The 17,257-nt window shown below is 36.3% G+C and overlaps 1 protein-coding gene across 1 annotated transcript in view; it reads right to left on the bottom strand.

Moving 5' to 3' along the window:
- The window catches only part of LOC140171359 (cadherin-23-like), a 98,980-nt gene that overhangs the window by 2,757 nt on the left and 78,966 nt on the right, over window positions 1-17,257 (bottom strand). Inside the window, exons 19-33 of the mRNA XM_072194600.1 lie at window positions 15,640-15,765; window positions 14,456-14,534; window positions 11,959-12,071; window positions 10,600-10,788; window positions 9,837-9,983; window positions 9,059-9,164; window positions 8,288-8,415; window positions 6,954-7,087; window positions 6,119-6,218; window positions 5,516-5,615; window positions 3,897-4,138; window positions 3,144-3,312; window positions 2,440-2,585; window positions 1,659-1,977; window positions 218-519 (exon numbers count right to left, since the gene is read on the bottom strand). Of these exons, the coding sequence (XP_072050701.1) occupies window positions 218-519; window positions 1,659-1,977; window positions 2,440-2,585; window positions 3,144-3,312; window positions 3,897-4,138; window positions 5,516-5,615; window positions 6,119-6,218; window positions 6,954-7,087; window positions 8,288-8,415; window positions 9,059-9,164; window positions 9,837-9,983; window positions 10,600-10,788; window positions 11,959-12,071; window positions 14,456-14,534; window positions 15,640-15,765 (2,400 nt within the window). The remainder of the gene's footprint in view (window positions 1-217; window positions 520-1,658; window positions 1,978-2,439; window positions 2,586-3,143; window positions 3,313-3,896; window positions 4,139-5,515; window positions 5,616-6,118; window positions 6,219-6,953; window positions 7,088-8,287; window positions 8,416-9,058; window positions 9,165-9,836; window positions 9,984-10,599; window positions 10,789-11,958; window positions 12,072-14,455; window positions 14,535-15,639; window positions 15,766-17,257) is intronic.

Below are 17,257 nucleotides of genomic sequence, written 5' to 3'. Positions count from 1 at the left end.
AAACATTCGGCTAAAATTGTACTGGGATTATGAGAAAGGGGTGTGTGTGGTGGGGGGGGGTGGGGGTGGGAGGGGGTAATCAGGTCATCTACCTTTATCTTATCAAAACCTTTTCAATCATAATGATGTTGCCATACATAATTTTTATTTTTATAAGAAAGTTTCAGAATTTAACCAACCATAATTAAAATCTGGCTGTATTTTGCAAGCAACTTACTTGTATAATGACAAAGTTTTCATCCACATTCTCTGCCACACTCTCTGTGTAACTATTATCAGGGAATCGTGGCCCGTTATCGTTGACGTCCAAAACATTCACAATAACTGACGTAGCTCCTGATAATTGGCCATTGCCTGTACCACCATCACGGGCTTCTATGTAGATTGTGTAACTTTGCTGCTGTTCGTAATCAAGTTGTGTAGATGTTGTTATCACACCCATTGTTGGATTGATGATTGAGAACGGTCCCTGGCTGTTGCTTCCATCCACAAATCGGTATGTCACTCTACCAAATGCACCTGCACAAGGTATTGAAAGCAAAACAAGGTCAATTTGTGGCAGTGGCATGGCACAGCCAGCACTTTTTCAGAGGGTGGGCAAAGGGAGGGGGAGACAAATTTTAAGGGGGAAAACATGGGCTAAAAAGTACAAAAAAGGCCTACAAGACTTTTCACAGGGGGGCAGCTGCCCCCCCTGGCTATGCCAATGATTTGTGGCTATGTGGCATGGTATGCCTTTGTTTCATCCTTGTATATAAAGGGGTTATACATCTCTAAGAATGACTATCTGTTATGATTTTTCTTCGACGTAAATCGCCAGTGTGCCCGATGAATCCACAATTATAGCAACATCCCACATTCATGTGTGAAATTTTGTCAACTTCCAAAATCTTTTATGGCAATTCTGGGTTGCATCGTCAAAATATTACGCTGGAATCAAATGGATGGATATCGCCAGTATACCTTGTGAATTAGCAATAGCACCTATTAGCGGGTAAAATTTTGTCAACTATATCATTTTTATTTGTATGGAGTTCTTGTGTGCACCATCAAAATTTATGGTGAAAGGATTTTTTTTTCTCTCCCTCTGTTACTATCATTCTCCAAAGGCAATCTGCCTTAGGGGCCCCTTGCTGCCCTCTTCAAATGAGTAATTTTGGACACATTCTATAGCATGTGACACGCCTACGCGATGTTGTCGCGCTTCTGTGATTGGTAGCTCTTGTTGTTGGTGCGAATGTTAAATTTGCCTGGTCGATTTTTTGTAAGGTAGGTTACAACAATGATTAGAACAGGTTATATTTAACAGCGTTTTATGACATCAAATAACATAAAATGCCATTTTGATTTGATCAAAATATTAGATACGACGGTAATGAATGACAATAATAACTTGTGTGAAATTGTTAGGTTTTGTTTTGGGCCTCGGTATTTACCTCAGCCCAAAACAACACTCTCCGATTTCACACAATGACCGCAAAATAGATGGTGCGCAGTTATTATTGTCTAATTAGTGAAGTTGAATTAAAAATGGGTGCCCTACCTAAAGAAACTTTGACTCTCTAAGCTTTAAAGAGTAAATCAAGGCAAAAATTTAACAATGAAAAAAAACCCCAGAAAATGATAACATATATATCAATACAACCAAGCACCCTCACCTGCATCATCATCATTTGCAACAAGTCGTATCACCTCTGTTGGCACTGGAGAATTCTCATAAACCTGCACAATGTATGCCGATGCATTAAATGATGGTGCATGATCATTAGCATCCAAAACGATAATCCTGACACGAGCCGTGTCTACTCTTGCGCCATCTCTCACACGAGCTGTGGTGTTGTAATCAGCCTGGCGTTCACGATCCAGACGACGGTTTGTGTTGATAAAACCGGTGTTCGCAATGACAGTGAAGTCGCTGAGTATCGGGTCAAACTCATAGTACAGGGTTCCAGTGGAATCGGGATCTGTAGCTGTCAGCTGTTAACAGAACAAAATTCTTGTATATAATGTATTATACAAAATAGTGCAGGAAGTTCCCCTAATTGTACAAATTATAAATATTTTGTTCCCATTACAGTAAAATAAGAAAGTGTTTTTCAATTAGTTGGGCAGTCAGTAAGTGGAGTTCAAATTATGTGATACAACTTCTGTAAAAAAATATTGGCATTCTCTTGAACTCAAGTTAATCTAACAAAAGGCATTGGGCCTTATATTTACCTACAGAGTGCAATTAAAAACTGCACTGAGAAAAAGAAAGAGTCAAATTTAGTGGAACTAGAAAACCTTTCTAATACATCATTTTGTTTACAATTTTGTTGATTTATTCTGTAAAAAAGAAGTTTAATGTAATTCTATAGATTTATCTTTTATTCTGATAAATTTTCATTTTCATAATCAATTTAAGTACATTCACCCTCTTGTAATAACTCTCAAACCTACCTGACCAACTTGTGTGCCTGCTGGTAGATTCTCCATGATTTCATACACATATTCAGTCTCCACGAAGCTGGGTGGACTATCATTGACATCGGTCACTGTGACGGTCACTGTAGCTGGTCGGCTTGCACTACGCTGCGGATTGCCCCCTGTGAAGCAATAAGAAAATAAATTTGGGAGAAAGTTTTAGCCATGTTTCTAATATGGTGCTTACACAATTACTACAACTGCATGTCAGCTATTTTTTAATCAGTGTTTTAAATTGCATTTGTTGTGAGCAATCATCCTAAAATTACAAAAACAATCAGTAAAGTCGTTATTAAATGTGTCTAATTTCACTCCACGTATTACTTAAGTGTTTTTGACTGTGTGCGCTGCGTTAGGATTGATTCATTTTCCTAGGAGGTGGACCCATAATTGCTTGGATTTTCCAAAATTGTAGTGTCAATTTTGTTAATTAAATTATGTTTTCAAATGTCTATTTTCTTTGTTGTGTATTAATTAGGTTAAAAACTGTTTATTACTTGTTGTTCCTATATCAGTTGACTGTTGAAGCTTGTATTAAATAATTAAATATAGTCTATCCTTGTACAAATCCTAGCCCAGTGGTTTTATCATGATTTAAATGTTTCCTCTCCCTCCCATGTTGAGACCAACCCTCTGCAGTCCCAGACCCCACCCATCATTGACCCCACCCACATACTTACTATCTCTGACTGTCACACTGAGTACATGTTCAGCATCTTCTTCTCTGTCTAGTGGTTTAGTTGTTGTTATTTGGCCGGTTTCCCTGTTGATTTGGAAGCAGTCATTAGCTGGATTAATCTCAAACACCAACTGTGCGTTAACACCAGTATCTGCATCGGTTGCACTGACCTGTATGAGTGTTGTGAAAGAGATCAATTAAATTAGTGTTCAGATATGCTACACACAAAGAGTTACTTAGGGATTGCATCCAGAATCACATTTGGTGGGAAAGTTTTAAAAGTTGTTTTCAATATAAATTTTAAAGTGCAAGTAAAAAACAAGTATGTTAAAGTAAACATTTTTGGAAAGGAAAGTATGAAATGAATTCTGCTCTATCTTTGAAAATGAGAAAAAAATGCTGATTTTTAAAAAAGGACCAAAGACACAATTTATCCACCCACATTGGATCCACAATAAACATTTAAATTCCTTTCATCATTTCCTTTCTTATCTGAGAACCTTGCACACCTAAAGCATAGCTCTAAACCATGGATCCACTTTAAATTTTACAACCCAACCAAGACCTAACCCTACCCAGGTGAACAAGACATGGTCTAATGTATTTTTATGTTGTTTGAAATATGATGGTAGGACAAAGAACCATGAACATCCACTGTTAGTGGGTGGCCATAGTCATCATTTCATTTTTGGGTGTGTGTCCCCTCATTTACACACTTTACAAATGCATGCCACACACACACACCCCAACATACCTGAATCACAAATGTATCAGCAGGTTGTCCTTCCCTGACGTTGACAGCATATGATTGCGGACTCCATTGCGGATCATTATCATTGAAATCCCTCACATCTATCTGCACCGTAGTGCGTGAACTCAGCACTGGGTTGCCTTGATCCTGAGCCTGTACAGTCAGCAGGTAAGAAGATTTGCTTTCTCTGTCTAGCCTTTCTATCAGCTGGATTTCGCCGTTGTCTGGGTCAAGTTCAAATGTACCTGTGAGAGGTAAATAAGAATCATTCAAAATCTGAAACTAAACAGAATTTCTCTATCACAGTTGTTTGATGTGATCCGTTATCAAATTTTCTAACGAAACATTGAATAATGTTCAATTCTAGGGGACAATACCAACAACTATCACACTAATATATATATTTATTTTTAAAAATATAGACACAGATATTAATACATTTCACAACACTGTGTTTCACGCCAAAGCGATCTTCAGGTGAATAAATTAAAAATGAAAAACACGATGATCAAAGGCCTTTCCAAAAACTCCGTAACCTAGCAACGAAATAAAGCGTGCACGCAACGTACGCGGTGTCGAAAAACACAGGTAGCGCACGTATGCCGCACAACGGCAGGTGGTGAAATAGGTTATGGAGAAAATAATGAATATGACTATACATACCATATGAAACCTTACTTTTTCTTAACACGGCTATGACGACATTTGCTTATCAGCTCACTTCTTTTGTTGAGCGAGATTCTTGGATTACTCATTTTTGAGTTTAAGATTGCCATTTTTTCTTCTAAACAAAGGTTACAAATTCCTGATTTTCTCATTTTGGTGTTGGAATTTTGGACTATATCCCAACTGATGTTGAACTTTTCATCTTTGTGTTTAAGCCCCCAAACATATTTCGATAGTTCTGTCTCCTTTTTGTATTTTTCTAGCCGAAAAGACTTAGTGTGGTTGTTGTACCTTTCCTTAAATGTACCGCCTGCTAATCCAATATATTGCTTTGATTCATTGTCTGAGTTTACTGTGGCTTTGTAAACTATAGCTTGAGATAAGCACTTTCCACTAGCTATTTTCAAGATTCATTTTGTTTCTTTATCAACTCATTCATCTTTTTCTGCTTTTTCATGGTAATTTTTATTCCAGAAACTGTATACATGTGTGCAAATTAAGGGCACAATTTACATTTAATATAAATTTAATTTAGCCAAATAATATAAGTTATTCCTTACATTTCATGATAAAAAGATTTTAAAAAATGTCCTTGCTACTTGTAGCTCTTTTACTGATGTTGCCATTATGCTAGTGTCTACCCCTTGTGATGATGAAAACACGATTTAAGGTAAATAGTGCCATCATATTTCACCTTTTCTTAAAATGACACATCAAACAACCATGCTATCATCAAACACAACTAACAATACCAAAATGTTAACTCAGTCATTTTCGGGGGTACTTATTAAATCAATGAAACAAAAGTAAAAACTGGGAATTTACACATAAGCATTTATGCAATGCAGTTTATGTCAAAAGCATTCATAATCCTAAGCTTGGGTAAAAAAAATAATACCTACAAAAACAGGTAGAAATGTTTTCCACTAAATTACGCATGTTACTGGAATACTCACCATCATTTCCGGCAACGATATAGTATAATACATCTCCAGCAGGGCCAGGGTCAGGATCATAGGCTACAACTCTATCAATTGTCAAACCTGGTTCAGTAATCTGCAATAATTAATTAGTCAAATAATTAGTTAATTAGCCATTGTGGTAAGTTGAGATTTAACTATTACATTCTTAAGAAAGGCTGGTGTTTATGTGAAAAATAAAAAAGGGTAAGTGAAGTTTAATAAGTGGCCAGAACTTTTTAGCAGAATTTTATTACAAACTTTTACTTTTATTTAAGATTCCTTTGGTACCTAAAGCTGATATCATCATTTAAATTTCAAAATTTTACTATAAAATCCTTTGTTGTAGTATTCCCAAATCTTGTTTGAACTTAAACTGAAGACAAATATTGGGCTATTCCAGATGAAATCCATACACCCTGTATGGAACATATGGCCTTAGTCTTCCACACAGGGAGTGTGAATTTCAAATGGGGTTATCAGTATGGGTGACTCTGTGTGAAATCTACACCCCCTGTGTGGAAGATGAAGGTCATGTCTTCCATAGTCGGTGTATGGATTTCATCTGGAATAGCCCATTGTTTTATTCCATTCACTCACCTCAGATATACCTATGGTGTAATCAGCTGGATCAAATATTGGTGCATTGTCATTCAAATTTATAATGTTAACAGTTAAAGACATCTGAGTGGAACCTCTCCTGTATATTTTTGGGATAGAAGTTTAAGAAAAGAAAACACAATCAAACAAGGCTATGCCATTATTGATGTGGACAACTAGACCATTTCAACATATGCAGTGATGATATGCACATTGTGGATGATACAGTCTCCGACTCATCGCTTCCAGAAAAATTGGATTCTGAAGAAGTCCTTTGGTAATAGTGGGTATAAATGTCTTTTTTTTTATCTAACAGCCTGCTGAATCTATTCATGACACCTGGTTGTTGTTAAAAATACACTTACATTACTTACATTAGAAAAACCAGTATAACAAAGTCTTCAACTTAGTTGCTATGTTGCTAGCCACAATCAGGTGATGGCCGCATTGCATTCTCTAAATTCAGTAACTTTTCATCGTCAACCGTGTAATTGGATGGGATTATTTTGAAATTTTAAAACGCTTGAAATATCACAAACAAATAGGCCTATGTTGATAAATAATATAAATACAAGCTAAAACCGTAGGGGTTCGATAATGAACCCCACAAAACTAACCGACTATATCGGAAAATGCCATACGGCCGGGCGGTTTCACAAGTTGCTGGCTCGATCATGTCATCCGCCGCCTGGCCACAATTGAACGCAGGTAAAGACTGTGCAAATGCTAGCAGCGTTTGATCACTAACGAATTTTGAATCGCAAGCTGCAATGCATATTTTCTTTTCTGGCCCCATTTCTGGAGTTCCAGAAGATTAACATCCCTGTATACTTACGCAGGCAAGACAGGATCAGCAGTGTTGGTAGCTTCTATAGTTAAGATGTACTGTGGACTGCCAGCTTCCTCAAAGTCAAGCTCTGGTACGTTGATTGAAATTGTACCTGTTACTTCATCGATTCTGAATAAATTCTGAAATAATAACATGCCAATACAAAATGTAATACATTACAAATGATGAATCTTACATAAGTTTTTGCTGATAATAACACCAAAAAGAATTTTAGTCATCTGTGATGATATTGAGTCTCATCTGTATGACTTCAACAATGTTTTTGACAAAGACAATATAGCAAAACCGTCAGCAGTGAAACTGTTTTTTTTTTAAATTTTGGCTTGACAAATAATTCCTAAATACTGCATGTTTTCACAAGCTGGTCAAGTCATAGCTGTTTCCAATTGATCAAGCTTTATCTCACATATCTGAAACTAGGTTTTTAATGTCAATGGTATTCGAGGCATTAACAGCAGTTATCTATTACTAGGTAGTAGTGACTAACGGAATGCTGAAGGCATGCATCAATTGAATGATGTTCTGCGGTCCTTCTTAGCTGAGTTATATTGAGAGAGTCCAGGTACCATGATATTTTTACTCAGTATTTACATTTACGGTAAATCCCTTAAGCCTTTGTGGGTAGACCTGTGATATAACGTCATGCCCATGTGCACATCATTTAGCGAACATCGTTACTGCATATTTCAATGCAGTAAAATGCACAGTAATGATGTTTGCATCAACATGACAACATCTCAGGTCTACCCGCAAAGGCTATGGGATTTATCGAAGAATAAAGGTATTGTTTTTAGCCGCTGTTGTGCATCTATCGTCTCATATAGCACGGCCAACATCATTATTTTAAGTTAAACAACAAGGCTAAAACAATATTCTCATTCTTAAACACTTCAATTCAAATAAATATATTAATCATAAGTATACCAACTTTAATCAAATTAAATCCTACATTTAACAAGGAATTACAAAGTGCTTAGAATCAATCAGTCCCATTGTTGCTTTACACTCCGATTGGTTCAAATAGCGAGTATGTGCATCGCGTCGACACACACGCCCTAAAGTGTGTGATATTGTGTCATATCCCCTGAGCACTACCTGCTGATCTAACACTGCCTCTGATTGGTCAATTACATGATATCTTCACTTTATTTACCAATCAGAATGGACCTTTTTCAAATAATTCACCTCAATTTTTTGCGTGGTGAAATTATTCTAACAATGATGCTGATTGGGCCAATTGATAATGAAAACTTATTTTTGGCCAATCGGCAGGTAGTTCTCATGGGGTTAAGAATATACATTCTCAGATGTCAACTTACATCATGATTTCCTGCTACTATGCTATATCTTATTTCAGTATTGACATCCAATGTATCCAGGTCATTAGCAGTTACAGTGATGATTTCATACCCTTCCATCACGCCTTCATTAATGTTAACAGCACCGACTGAAATTGAAAAGAAATGTGTTGGTTTTTTAAGTGCACATGAAAAGGAGAAAAATGTTGTTATCCTATACACCAATCCGAGAAGCGTTTACTGTATTTGGCCCTCTATTGACGGAACCACAATTGTACCAGTGCGGGAGATTTAATTTGTTCAATCAATTCATGGTCGTGTATTGAAAATTACTGTTGTGTACAATTCTGTATAGCACACTAACAAGTAATTGATTGAACCCCCGACCTTGGGACACCGCAGTTTTACGTCGGGGACACCGCAGGAATGGCCTAGTCGGATTGGTGTATAGATAGAAATAAAAATGAAAAAAAAAGGGTTCAGTCATGAATAAGGATGAGTTAGTACAAGCACTGGTCCAAAGACCTAAAGGCTAAGGCCAAGTTTGATCACTCAACTTTGTATCATTAGTTTTATCTCACAAGTAAAACAGCCAAAAGCAAAGTTTGTATTTGACATACTGGCCTGGATGAATTATAGCAATGTTGTCCTTTTTCTTGTCTCGATAAATGTATTTTGTGTTTTGTTTTCATTTTCTTCCTATAAACTCACCTCTGCCATTTCAATTTGCTTAGGCCGTAGTTTTATTTTCTGATGTGAAAACAAAATTGAAGTTAATGTCAGTTTACTTACTTGGTCCTTCAAAGATAGGATCATTGTCATTGGCGTCTAAAACAACGACTTGAACTGTTGATGAGGCAGTTAGCGGATTCGGACCAGTCTCCTCTGTTGCTACAATCTGCATGAAAAATCAACAAAATTAGTACATTAGTTATAAATAAATACATAAACTCTTTTTGTGCTTAAGCTCTCTATTAAAATTACTGCTACCATAGGTTGACTTTTTTTAAATCAATGTTAATTTTTAAAATTAAAAAGTAGTCCTACTGTGTAGAGGTGTGAGTTGGGTCATGACATAAGCATATGTAAGCACTGTTGACAGTTTATTATCACAGGAGTATGGAGTATGGTATACCCTGCTGGTAAACTGAAAGGGGCAATTATCAATAATTGGGCAACTAGTGATATACTTTTTAGATAGAGAATTAGATTATACCTGTGAATTGGTTTGACATGTATCCAGTAAACATTGTCAAACTTGACATTGTTAAAGTATATGCAATATATGTGTAATGCATTATGCCAGATACCAGTGCCATGCACTACATGCACAGTTTTTGGAGCATATGTACATGAATTCAGATACGAATAATTGCTGTTCAGTTTCAAGCCTTCGTTCCTAGCAGTAGACTATTTTAGTCCCCTTGAGTGACAATCCAACAAGACCAATATGCATGGGGCTATATGGAGTCAGAGTCCCCCAAGCCTTATCAAACAAACAAAGAAACACACAAATGCAAAAACAAGCAAGAAGATAGACAGATAAAGACACAAAAAGCAAACTACAAACCTGGAATTGATGTGTTTGAGTTGTCTCATAATCTAACTGTTGTCTCAGATTGACCTGTAAGGTCGCCTGTCCCACTGCAGTAGTAGGGGTGACAACAAATGGTCCATTGCTGGGTTCCACTCGGATGCTAAACGCTTGGTCAATTATCTGTCAGAAAAGATGGAGCAAGAATATATTTTATATATAATGTTTGATTTTATTTAAGAAATATTTCAATACATATATTAAACCAGGGGGGCAAAATTCCAGTAACTTTTTTGGTGCTCATATGCAACAATATGTTAGCATTTACAATTAACAACAATTATAATTGGAGCCATATATAAAAATACTAGTTTGGACCTGGCGATCAACTACCCACAGCCTGTAATTGGTTAGTAGAGCGTAAAAGGAAGGTTGATTCATCTGGTGCCTTCATCAGAGAAAGGAATCGCAGAAAAAAACTTTTCTAGGTACTTTCGACTTGGTGCCTTCAGGAAAGAAAGTTTCCTATTACTACGACCTAACTTTTTGTATGTTTGAAGGTGCAAAATTAACCATAGGGCCATGCTGTTTTACAGTTGCACTCATAAATTTCAATCATCACAACAAATTGTTTGATTGACAGATGACCTCAGATGCAAATTAATCTTTTAAATGTTGCTCAAATTTGCTTGCAACTTTCATTTTTAAGGAAATAAATATATGTTATACTTCAGTCACAGAAATGTATCATACAGTGCCCCCTTAGGTCCTCCTTTATAATTCTATATTAATCTCTTACCTTATCTCCATCGTTGACATTTATTTCAATTGGTAGAGCGTAGCCAGGGAGGTTTTCTTCCGATACCGTCACAATGTAGAACTGACTATTAAACACTGGTGGTTCATCCTGGATATCAGTCACTGTTATTGTGAAGTTGGTAAAATCCTCTGTGATATCAGCCTCCCCTGTTAACCCTATTTCAGTTGCCTGATAGTAATATAAGAGGAATAACATTTAAAACAAAGTTTGAATAGATTGTAATCTGTGAATGAAGCATGCTTTGTAATCGTATTGGATTTAACATGGTGAATCAAATGTATACAGAGATTAGGGGAGGGGCAGGGAAAGGTATATTCATTTTTGGACAAGAAGGACCTTTAATTTATGTCATAGCACTAAAAAAGTGGACATTTTGTTGGAAAGTAGACTTTTTCTTCCTTTAAACTGTGATTGGGAGGTAGGGTGGGGCAGGTATATTCATTTTTGGACAAGAAGGACCTTTAATTTATGTCACAGCACTAAAAAGTGGACATTTGTTGAAAGTAGACTTTTTCTTCTTAGAAACTGTCACTGGGAGGAGGAAAAGGGTACAAATGTAGGCCCTGTTTATCCCTTGGAGTGAGTTAAAATGCAAGATCCAAGCACTGTATACATCAGGATATTTTTACCATTTTCTTTTGCTGTGATTTCAATTGTTCAGAACAATTGCTGCTTCAAGGGGTCACAGACTTTCAGGCCTCTTCTTGACCTTTCCTGTGATTCCTTCACTCTCACTTGTATTATGATTTTGTATGTATCTTATGTTTTTGCTATTTGATGAGTGAAAAATGAATGAATGAATGAATGAATGAATGAATTCTTTAAATCACAATTTTAAACAGCTACAAATATAAAGCTTATACAGGTCTAAAATATTCTGAATTTTTTAAAGTCATGGTTTTGAAATGAACTGTGACTAAAAAAGCGGGAAAAATAATAACCTAGGAAAATTATCCTAAATATTTTAGGAGTACTGTGGCCTAGCTGTTAGGTAATCAAGACTCATGATTTAATACAAGGTTATGGGTTCGAGCTGTTGTACCCAGTACATTCAAAGGTCACTCTATGAGTGTACAAACATATTGGGGTTACAGAACTGTGTACTGATACAATGGAATAATTGAGATCCAAATGGGCCAGTTGAAATCCATACAACCCTGGAAGACAAGACCTAAATCTTCTACGAGGGGTGTTAATTTCATTTAAACAGGGGTTACCTGAATGGGTAACCCATTTGAAATCTGCACCCCTGTGTGGAAGATTAAGGTCATGTCTTCCAGAGGGGGTGATGGTTTCAACTGGAACAGCCCAATGTTTGAGATCTAAGTGGAAACTTACCCTTATAGTGAAAGTGATTTGTTCTGGGAAGGTAGGTGAATCCTTGTCTAATATCTGTACTACCGTGATGTCCCCGTTGTTCTGATTCAATGAGAAGAAACCGCCTTCGTTGCCTGAAAATAAACAAAGAGAAATATAATGAAGCATGTAGTACATAAATATAAACAATGAGCGATGTAATGAAGTGTGAGGTAAACAAATACAGAGTTAACAAGATATAAACAAATAATTTCTTCTACTCAGTGAGTATATGGTTGAGACTGTGAGACTATAATTTCATCGCTACTGAAAATATATAAAATGTTTTATTTACAGAAATGAAAATTATGATAGCTATTCTGTAAATTATGGGTTAGTGCAAGAAGGTCCTTCTTAAATACCTGCCCTATAAATATTTGACAGTATTTGGCATTCTAAGTTGTACACATCTAAAAAAATGACACCAATCAGCTATATTGCATTTGGGGGCTATTTTGAAATTTAAAAAATTGCATCCGACAAAAAAAGTTTGATTTGAAACATTTGGCAACAAAATTTTTGTTACTTTTTGAATTGCATATTGCCTTTTTTGCAATTGATAAGGACAAAATTTAAAAATACAAACTCTCTTTCTCTTTGTATATGTTGCTTGTCCGTTTCATTTCCATTTTCTGACAACTTTGCTCTGATAAAAAAAATCTGATGTCGCACACCCAAGCATATGAGTTTCTTAAACAAACTTATTTTTTTCTTGTTCTTTTTGCAATTTTCTACTTCAATGAATTACTGAAAACAGTTTAACTGCAGGGAAACTTGAATGGAAGAAAAGGAAAACTAGTGAATTTTATTTTTCACTTGTATTTTTTTTCTAGACAATCTGATAATGAAGACAAATTTTAATTGTCAGACTTGTACGGATTCTACCCTAAAATTTATGCAATTTATATTTAGTGTCAATAATGTGGCTAACAACAATTGATTGCATAGAAACACACTGCAAAAACTAATGCCAACCTTGATCATATTGATAGGAAACAAAATAGTTTAATAATAATTGTGTAATTGACACCACTGATTCCCAGCTAGTACCATGCATTACTGCATCACTTCATTTGTTATTGCAGGTGATTATTAGCTCCAATTAACAGGTGTGTGATCACTGATTGCACCTGTAATCCTATGATTGGGTGTACAGCACCCATCGTGGAAACCCATCAGGCTACCGGGCGATCATGCATATCATGCTATGCAAGACTGACAGATGATTGGCCGGCAGCCTGGATTTGTTGGAAAAAGGTCCCACGATGGGCTGTACAATCATTGCTATTGTTCTAAGTTCTTGTGAATGATATCAATGTATGATTCTCACAATTTACGAATGGTATAGATTAGTCATTAGATGTGATCAAGCAAAATAAGTCTGAATGATGTGAAGACACACGGTATAAACCCACAAATTCACATCTACCCATGCACCTCCAAAAATTATATTGTTCTCCCACAGCAAAAGGGTACAACTGATTGCCGTAAATGAGTATTTACTTGGATGGCTTCATGCAAGTGGTATCTACTTAAATAATGTCTAAAATATCAAACCGCTAACCCTTATCCTACCCTTTGCAAAATGATACCACAGTATGTGCTTCAGAAACGACGAAAAGGATTGTGCCAGTGAAGGTAGCTTAACACTTCCCACAATGCATTGCTTCCATTTCAATTTTCTATACTGATTTGCTATCCACTGCAACACATGTTGATAGTGACGTTAGGTACCTTAATGAACAGAGCACATCCAAATCTTGCAAATTATGCTTATTTTATGACTATCAACCCATGTTTAGCCAGTATAATTTAAACATGAAAGCAAATGAAACCTGTACAAAGAAACAGGAGTGTAATTTGATGAATCATGTGCAAAGGATTCTGGGCAGGGCAAGGTATCTTCACTAGGGTTGTGCACATTATAGCAGATTATCATGGGACCTTTTTCCAACAAACCCAGGCTGCCGGTCAATCATCTGCCTGTCCTGCATAGCGTGATATGCAAGATCGCCCAGTAGTCTGAATTTGTTTGAAAAGTGTCCCATGATGGGTTGAATCTGCCATAGTTCAAAAGCAGATCAATCTTTTAAATTAGAAATTAGCACCCAATGCTAAAAAAATAATCCCATCTATGAAATGTTGGAACAAAGAAATTAAACTAGGAGACATTGGATTTCATAACCATATAAATAATGCTATCAAAAATACACCACATTGGATTGTTACTCATGAGGACAAAAATACTGTACCTCTAGCATTGAACAATAATGAGTGTCTTAAACTTATAGCAAATGTACGCATAGCATATGTTATTGACACAACACAAAACACAAATCGCAAGCAATTATTTCAAATCAAATTTGTCACTCTTTGTGAATCAATTCAAAGGCACACTATTTCATTGGCCTCCATGAGAGACAAGCAATCATGGTGGTGTCTGAGCTCTCCTAGTCTAATTCAATGATTACAGACTTACCTGTTATAATATCATATATAATTGGGTTCTGGTTCACTGTGTCTTTGTCTACAGCAACCACTGTCACAACAGGTGTACCCTACATGCAAATAACAAACAAATAAAATGATGGTAAAAAGTGATTAGTGTGAGTTAAATATGAAGAAACACCAAGGGGGGGGGGGGGTGAGGGGATTGAGAGATGAAGAATACGACAGAGAGACAGACACACAGAGGGACAGACAGATTTAGAAGGACACAGACATAGAGAGATGGGATGGAGACATAGATATTTGGAGCATGAGAGATGGGGAGACAAAGACAGATAATGAGAGAAAGTTTGCGGAAGAAGGACACAGATACAGACATAGAGAAATGGGAAGGAGAGAGACATAGACATACAGAACATGAGAGATGGGGGCAACAAAGACAGAGAGAGAAATAGAGGGATGAAAGACAAAAACATAGAGAGATGTGAAGGAGATAGACATAGATATATGGAGCATGAGAGATAGGGAGACAAAGACAGAAAGAGAGAGAGAGAGACAGACAGACAGACAGGACACAGACATAGAGAGATGGGGAGGAGACAAACATAGATATACGGAGAATGAGAGATTGGGAGACAAAGACATATAGAGACAGACGGATGAAGAAGGACACAGACACAGAGATGGGACAGAGATAGACATAGATATATGGAGCATGAGAGATGGTGGAGACAATGAAAGAGAGAGGGAGGGATGAAGAGGGACACACACATTGAGAGATGGGAAGTAGACAGATATAGATATACAGGGAGCATAAGAGATGGGGAGATGGACAGACAGACACACAGACACAGAGAGACATAGAGAGATGGGAAGGAGAGAGACATAGATATACGGAGCATGAGAGACGGGGAGAAAAAGACATAGAGAGAGACAGAGGGATGAAGGACACAGACATAGAGAGATGAGATGGAGAGAGACATAGATATACGGAGCATGAGATTTGGGAAGGACAAAGACAGAGAGAGAGAGAGAGAGACAGAGGGATGAAGAAGGACACAGCATGAGAGATGGGGGAGACAAAGACATAGAGAGACAGATGAAGAAGAACACATACATAGAGAGACAGTCATACTATATACGAAGTATGAGAGATGGGGAGATGGACAGACAGACAGACAGACAGACACACAAAGATAAACTTTGTATACTTACAATCGGTATTCCTTCTTCAATGGATGTATCATATGGTTCATTTATAAATATAGGTCCGCTATCTTGTATATCCTCAATGATAACAGTTAATATTTCAGTGCTGTTAAAAGAAGGCATCCCTAAGTCCTGAAGAAAAGCAATTGAAATATACATATGTAAGTTAGATCATTTTAATAATCAAATTACACTCCAGAAAAAGAAAAGATCTGCTTGATCAAGGTTGATATTTCACTTCTACGTTAGTATTTAGTATCAACTTTTTTACCATCTCAACAAACATATTATGTCAGATTAATATCAAATTACTGTAATCCTCCCAAAATAGTTGGAACACCTGGGCACTTCAAATGTTCCCCCTCCCCCATTCAATATTGCAACCTGTTGGTTTGGCCATAGCCCCTACATGTAGCAACAGCCAGCAGTGATTGGTGGAGGTGGGGAGGGTTGTAGTACCCTATTCATTCCAATAAGCGCCCTGCGCTTAACAAAGTCATTTTGGGTGGCGCTTATTTTTTACCTTATTTTTAGTCATCAATCACTGTCTGAAAGTATTTAGTTACTCACAGTTAGTGTGCCCTCACAATATGTGTCTTAATTTAATATTATATTGACAAAAATATTTTGAGGGCGCACTAACTGTAAATAATATATGGTCAGCCGCTTAGCAAAAAAAAATATGAATTTGAGACAGAATTAGCTCAAAGTTGGCCGTTTAAAGGCATTTGCAGGTGGTTATTGTGAAGTATTTTTAATATCTATACATCTGCCCACTATGAAATAGCGTTATAATTTAATTTTGGTGCACATTCTGGGTGCTTTTGATGCTCAATTTCCCTCATGCATGCATGTAAAATCATTCGACAGGTAAGCTTACTGGAAGTATTTTGACAACATTGGATGGGCGGTTAATAATTTCATATTGTGTTTGTTGCAAAGTCGCTGGGTGGGCGCTTATTGGGGCATGGGGGCTTATTGGAACAAATACGGTAATAGGAAAGGGCTCAGACTTCACCCCAAAGAAATCACAATTTTAAAATGTTGATTATAACGAAAATACAGTTTAAAAACAGTCCCAAGTTTTACACAAGTTTTCCAACTACTTTTGATCGGGATGTGATTTATGAATCACTAATCAGTAAATAATCAGTAAAAAGACACAGCAAAAATAATTATTACAACCAAACAGAAAACAAAATAAAACAAACCAAAAAAACAAACCCCCCAAAAAAAAAAAAAACAACAACAACAAAAAAACATTAAAAACTTGATAAAACAAAATTTTCCAAGTAGTAATTTTGGGCAAATCTTATTCCACTCATATTAGTAGTAACTATTTTAGAAATCAACATAAAAAATATAATAAAAAATACACACTTATTTGTTAAATACACACACTTTTGACAATTAAGTATGTTATCCACGATATTTTCTACAAGAATATGTCAATTCAAAATAATCCATGTTCAAATTCTAGTTGATCACACTACATGAAAATATCTTAGATGTTAAACCATTATTTTTCACATTCATTTCATTCACAAACCTCATAAGGAAACACATCCTTCATTTCATGGTATAGGAAAAATAAAATGGAACATTTTTAGTTAAGCTATGATGT

The sequence above is a fragment of the Amphiura filiformis genome, chromosome 15, assembly GCF_039555335.1.
Source record: "Amphiura filiformis chromosome 15, Afil_fr2py, whole genome shotgun sequence".
NCBI classification, from domain to species: Eukaryota; Metazoa; Echinodermata; class Ophiuroidea; order Amphilepidida; family Amphiuridae; genus Amphiura; species Amphiura filiformis.
The sequence above is the reverse complement of the archived record's forward strand: the minus strand, read 5'-3'. Positions and strand labels throughout refer to the sequence as shown.